Raw genomic sequence first — 6134 nt, 5'->3', positions numbered from 1 at the left:
GATAGATAGATAGATAGATAGATAGATAGATAGATAGATAGATAGATGGATAGATAGATAGATAGATAGATAGATATATAGATATATGTTCAAAAAAAATATGACTGTTTATGTCACTGACATAAACAGTCATATCCATATAAGGATGGAAGAGAAAGTAACCACTTAGTGTTCTTTATGCTGATCTGAGTCACAGAAACGTGTGCGAGAGAGAGAGACAGAGAGAGAGAGAAAGAGAGAGAGAGTAATGGTTGACAGATGTTGGAGAAGGTTCCACTGTTATGGTTGACGGACTACCAAAGCAACACACGCACACAACTTAGTTGTTAATGCAAACCGTGACGTCATCACCACTATTCCGCTCTTCGACTGATTCTCTTACACCTGTCTCACTGGGCACAGGAAGTGTATACCGGTAGATGTGGTGACGTGCCGTGAAGGAATTCTGAGCTTTCTGAGAAAAAAGGGTGAATATTCTGAAGTAAGAGATGAAGGACAAAGATGAGGAGGAGAAGGTCTGAAAAGGAAGAAGAAAAAAGGTGGTGGAAAAAAAAGAAAAAAAGAAGGTAAAAGTCTAAAGACACTCAATAGAATATTCTAGAAATGGACCTCAACGCGGGAGATTAGGAGTTTCAAAAGGGCGGTAGAAGTATGAAACAGGAGCGGGTGAGGTTTTAAAAACATTTAATTCCGAGACAGGAGAAAAAAAGACCGAGAAAAAAAGAAAAGGTAAAAACCGGAGAAAAAGGAACGGTAGAGAGAAAGTATGGGGCGGAGGAGGACGTAAAGATCGAGATAAGTGCTCAGCTCCTCCTCCTCCTCTTTCTCCTCGTCCTCCTCTCCTGTTGACATTGCAGCCAGTGTCAGTGTCGGAACCATACTCAGCAGCAGCAGCAGCAGAAGCAGCAGAACATCCTGCTCCTCTCCCAGGTGTGTGGATCTAACTGACATGTTCCCTCCGGGATTATGTGCGGTTCTCTTGGCCGCTTCCTGCTCTCTCCTCCTGGAGCCGGTCCAGTCTGCGTCCTGTGAGCCGGTCCGGATTCCTCTGTGCAGGTCTATGCCGTGGAACATGACCAAAATGCCGAACCACCTTCACCACAGCACACAGGACAACGCCGTTCTGGCCATAGAGCAGTTCGAGGGGCTGCTGGGTGAGTAACTGCCAGAGGGAGTAAGTGGGTGAGGTAAGGAATGATCGATTGAAAGAGTGAGTGAGTGAGTGAGTGAGTTTACGAGGGGCGAGTGAGTGATTGAAGCACTAAGTGAGTGAGTGAAGTGGAAAAGAAAAGTAGAGTTGTGCGTATGGGACGGGGTGAAAGGGGAGGTGAGTGAATGACTGGGTTGAGTCAGATAAGGATGTAAAGAATAATCCATCCATCCATCCATTCATTCATTCGTTTATTATTGTTGAAATGAAAGGGCAGGCGGCCACAGGGTGAGGCCATGGGTTCACTCAAGGGCAGGCGGCCACAGGGTGAGGCCACGGGTTCACTCTTCACAGTTCTGCACAGTCCCTCACAGGGTTCTATACCTTTTTAACCTCAACTCACAGGAACATTGTTAACAGATACTGTAGTAAATCTTTTTTTTTTTTTTTTACAATACTCTGACAATGACTTACAGGAAATGTGTGTTAAAAATAGAAGGATAAATCAATAATTTGGTCGATAAATACTACCTTAATACACTGGACCAGGATCCTGGACTGGATCAGACGGACTGGACTAGCCTTCGTTCAAGGACTAAGAATGTGTTTTTTTTATTTTATGTTGTTAGTGAATAATTTAAAGTTTGTTACAGTATAGCTTGTTTGATGGTTTTTAGAACTGACTCAATTACCTTAAGGATCTTTTCACTTGATTTTCCAAGGGTTATACATTTGTGTTTGGTTTGTGTTACGATCTCCGCACATGACTTTAGCATTGTTACGTTTGTTACACTGCTTCCTAGAACTCGTTTGTGTTCTCTAAAATTGTACTAGTGCTTGGCACTAGTACAACTGTTAGTTGCCCAGGCGTAAATGTACGTAAATGTGGGTACCTGTGTTGGTTTAGTCATTTGCTAGTTTTTTTTGAGGAAGAACGTTAGCTGTGATTTAGTCAGGATTTGTTGAATTAGTCAGCAGTAGCTCAATACCTTGGGTTTTCTTGTTCTTCAGAGCAGCTGAACAATGTTCTCAGATCTTTCCAGAGGAGAGAGTCAGTGGGGGTCACATGACCCTGAGCCCTTAGTGTTACAGCTCCCCCCCCCGCCCCCCGCCCCCCCGCTCATGCGTTTCAAAGACGGCATACTTTTCCACACTTAAAAATGTTCCACTGAAGAAAATGAAATATCTGAGACAAACTGAGTCTGTTTTTCTGATGAATTATCTGCAGTTCTTTAATGGAAACGCATCCAGAGAGAAAATCTATTTTATGACAGGGAGTTAAAAAAAAAACAAAAAAACAAAAAAACAAAACACGGAAAATCCATAAAAGCTTAGCAGAGCTAACAGTTCATCACAATGTCAGGTACATAATCACATGACCCCCTCTTCTTTCTCTGGTCTATTTTAGAGACATTGATAACAGATATGCATAAGAAAGTTATGTTTTTTTTTTTTTGTGTGTGAATGAGCACATAAATTCGGAATTTACATATCAGAATTGTTGTGTTTGTTGATGTCCCTCACTTTTAGCAATTTGGCTAGGCTAACGTTGTTTTTGGCAACATTAGCCAATCATTTTTGAACCGTTTTGGTTGTTTTTGCTAAGTTTGAATCTTAATTAGTGATTAGCAATGCTTGGTTATTTTTAGCTATTTTTAACGGTTTTATTTTTTTTATTGTTAATAATTATTAATATTAAAGTATTTGCCCCACATAGTTTGGTCTTGGAACTTTAGAATATATAGTTATGTAGTTGCTCTATTTAAGGCAAATTCAAGTAAGACAACGTATTCCTAATTTGATTTTTAGTTAGCTTCCAAAACCAATTGTGCTAATGGTTGCAGCCGCAGTTTCTATTCTTTATTTCCCTAAATTTCTTTAAATAGGTAGGAAACAATATTTCCTTTTAAAAAAAATGTATTAATTAATTTTCTACATGAATAAGGATTTAACTTATGTCATGTATGTTTTTTTTTAAACGTGACACAGTATCTGCTCCAGAGGCCTGAAATATTTTTCCCTTTTTTTTTTGTTTCAGCTTGTTCAGAATTTCAGCAGGTCGATAAGTTGAGCCAATACCACCATGTGTGTGAACATGCACAGTCTGGACGTTTGTTATTTAATATTCACTCTGTTTAACTTCTTTCTTTTTTTTTTTATCTTTTGCCTTTGTGGAAAGTAAATATGACACAATTTCCTTTTGTTTGACAGTAACCGGGCAGCTTTGGTATTTGCTGTATTTCACCCACGGGAAGAATTTAAGAATTTTCTAGAACTTCTTGTGTGTTTACAGCCGAGTTTGAGAGACAATTTCAGAAAACTTTAACAGCTTTATCGGCTGCTGTGATATACGAAGATGAAGAGTCTGCGTTTCCGTCTGTAAGCTGATCTGAGGTCAGAGCAGGGCAGAGGGAGACAAAGAGTGAAAGAGAGAGAGAGAGAGAGAGAGAGAGGGGGACAGAGAGAGAGAAAGAAAGAGAGAGACACATAAGCTCTGACCAGAAAATGTTCTAATGAAAGATCAACAGGCCAAAATAAACCAGGAGGCAGATCCAGGTCACAAGTTCAGAAGATTCCTCTGCCTTCAGAGCAACAGAGTGAGATGTACAGCCAAACCTCAGCCGTCAGCCACAAAACTAAAAACACAGAACCTTCCTTCTTCTTCCTATGAGCTCATCCACTGCGAAACGACCACCGTGACTGAGGACTTTCCTAATCGATTACCGCAGAGTCCTGCGGTCAAACGTTTTTTTATTAATAGGCCTGCAGAAAAAAAAAAGATTTAGATTCACATGCTATCCACTAGCAAAATTCAAGCTAGTTATTAACCAGGTTGTTCTATATGGTCTTTTAAGCCAATCGAATTCACGCGTAGATTGTTGTTCACTGGCCTCCAATTGGCTCTTGACGTTAGCTCCTCCCATTAATTACCTACGGCCCGCTCTTAGTCGGCCTCGCTCTTATCTCACGTTACCTCTACTCTACTTCTTGTTCGCAACCGTTTGGGCGCAGCGACAGTTTGATTTTTCGATTTTTCGGTGCGGGCCACAGAGAAGCCGTGGTCGTCGCTCTCTAAATTTTACAACGCTACGTCATGCTCCAGTTACTGGTGATCATGGTTGCTGACAGGGCGTCTCCATGTTAGAGGCCAAGTCCCGAAACGTTAGTGGACCACTGCTGTGGGCGACGCCCACCCAGATGTTCACAGTTTCCACAAATATGTCCAAAAATGGAAAGACAAACATTGGCTGAAGTATGATTACAGTCCAGTTCCTTCAACCGCAAATACTTCCAACTGTTCGTGTTCAGATTTTTTAAGTAGGGCAATTAGCAGCTCGATTTTTGATGCAAACTAAGTTTTTATGTTATTAATAATTAGCTAAAGATTTCAACCCTAACCCTTAATCTGAGTGCTATAGGTCATCATGACAAATATTTAAAAAAAAAAAAAAAAATGTTTTCGCTTCATCTTCTATGTTCTTCATTACCTCAACACTTTATTTTTGCCCCCCATGTCCATGTCCAGGTACTGGCTGTAGTCCGGACCTGCTTTTCTTTCTCTGTGCCATGTACTCTCCCATCTGCACCATCGACTTCCAGCACGAGCCCATCAAACCCTGCAAGGCGGTGTGTGAGCGAGCGAAGCAGGGCTGTGAGCCGGTGATGAAGCGCTACAACCACAGTTGGCCCGACAGCCTCGCCTGCGGTGAGCTGCCGCTGTACGACCGCGGCGTCTGCATCTCGCCAGAGGCCATCGTCAAGGCTGAGGGACCAGGTAACAACTGCCAATCGCTCGTCCTTTTTGCTCAGTCGCTCGTCCTAAGCAAAGACTCTTAGGTTTCGTAAAATATTCGTCCGTTGCAGGTCTGAAATCTCTGGGGAATTTTGTTCACTTCTTTCACACCGAAGACCGTAAAAAGAAAGTCAGCCATTTGAGCTCATGTGGATCCACCGCAAGGATCGACCGAGTTCAGATATCGTTTTCCGTGACTTAACCTACTTCACAGACACTGTTGTTAGTTTAACATTCCAGTTGTTTTTTTTTCATACATCTGTTCTACAAACAAACCAGCAGCCCCTGTGTCTCCGTGAGCTCAAAACACTCTACGGCAGTGGTCCCCAAGATATTCCGGGCGACAGCAAAAACAAGAGCAAGAATTAAAAATGAGGGCCTCCTTTAGAATATTATTTTCAGATATTCGTTTTACAACCAGTCTGTTTTTTTTATGCCAGTCTCTTGTTAAACATTTACAACATTGGACAATAAGCTGCATTACATTTCACTGGGCCACCCATAGGGGCCACGCCCCCCCACTTTGGGAACCTGTGCTTTATGGACTTTGGAGTGAGACCATTCAGATTTCAGATTTCTTTATGGATAGAAACAAAACAAAAAACAAAAAAAAAAAAAAAAAAGACAACCATGCGATATTTACAGAAACTGTCAAAATGAATTCAAATATATATATATATAAAAAAATGGATTAATCTATGACCATATTTAATATTCACTAATTATTAGTTATTCACGAAGATGTTTTCTGACATAATGCGGAACAATTTTACCCTAAAAAAAATATTCACGGCTGCTTAAAAACCAAGTGCACTATTTTAGGACTTTACTGTCAATAATGAACTGTACTCATGCAGTGTAACAGCACTTAAGCCAGATGGAGAAATAAACCATGTAAGTTTGGTTTATTTAAAGCAAATTCTGTGCAAACAAACCCTAACTAGCTCCCAGAAATGGACTTTAGTGGACCGTCATCACCTGCTCTCACAGTGCACGGCCTGTCCTTCGGTCCTGAATGAGGACATTTGAGTCAGGTTCAGGGGGAAAAAAACATGGGCCATCAGGAAGCACTTTTCCTACTTGGCTGGACTCTATCAGTGTTTTCTATCATCTTCCTGCTTAGCAGCTTGTTGCTGCTCCCTCCCTCAGCAGATAGCCTGAGTCATTTCCCCCCCCCACCCCCCCCCTCCC

The 6134-nt window shown here is 41.5% G+C and overlaps 1 protein-coding gene across 1 annotated transcript in view; it reads left to right on the top strand.

The window, feature by feature from the left end:
- Positions 1 to 220: 220 nt before the first annotated feature.
- The window catches only part of frzb (frizzled related protein), a 10585-nt gene continuing 4671 nt past the window's right edge, over positions 221 to 6134 (top strand). The window contains exons 1-2 of the mRNA XM_025063704.1: positions 221 to 1154; positions 4677 to 4925. Of these exons, the coding sequence (XP_024919472.1) occupies positions 950 to 1154; positions 4677 to 4925 (454 nt within the window). The 5' untranslated portion in view covers positions 221 to 949. The remainder of the gene's footprint in view (positions 1155 to 4676; positions 4926 to 6134) is intronic.

This window comes from Cynoglossus semilaevis, chromosome 16 (genome assembly GCF_000523025.1).
Source record: "Cynoglossus semilaevis isolate Cse_v1.0 chromosome 16, Cse_v1.0, whole genome shotgun sequence".
NCBI classification, from domain to species: domain Eukaryota; kingdom Metazoa; phylum Chordata; class Actinopteri; order Pleuronectiformes; family Cynoglossidae; genus Cynoglossus; species Cynoglossus semilaevis.
This window is presented reverse-complemented; position numbering and strand designations above follow the sequence as displayed.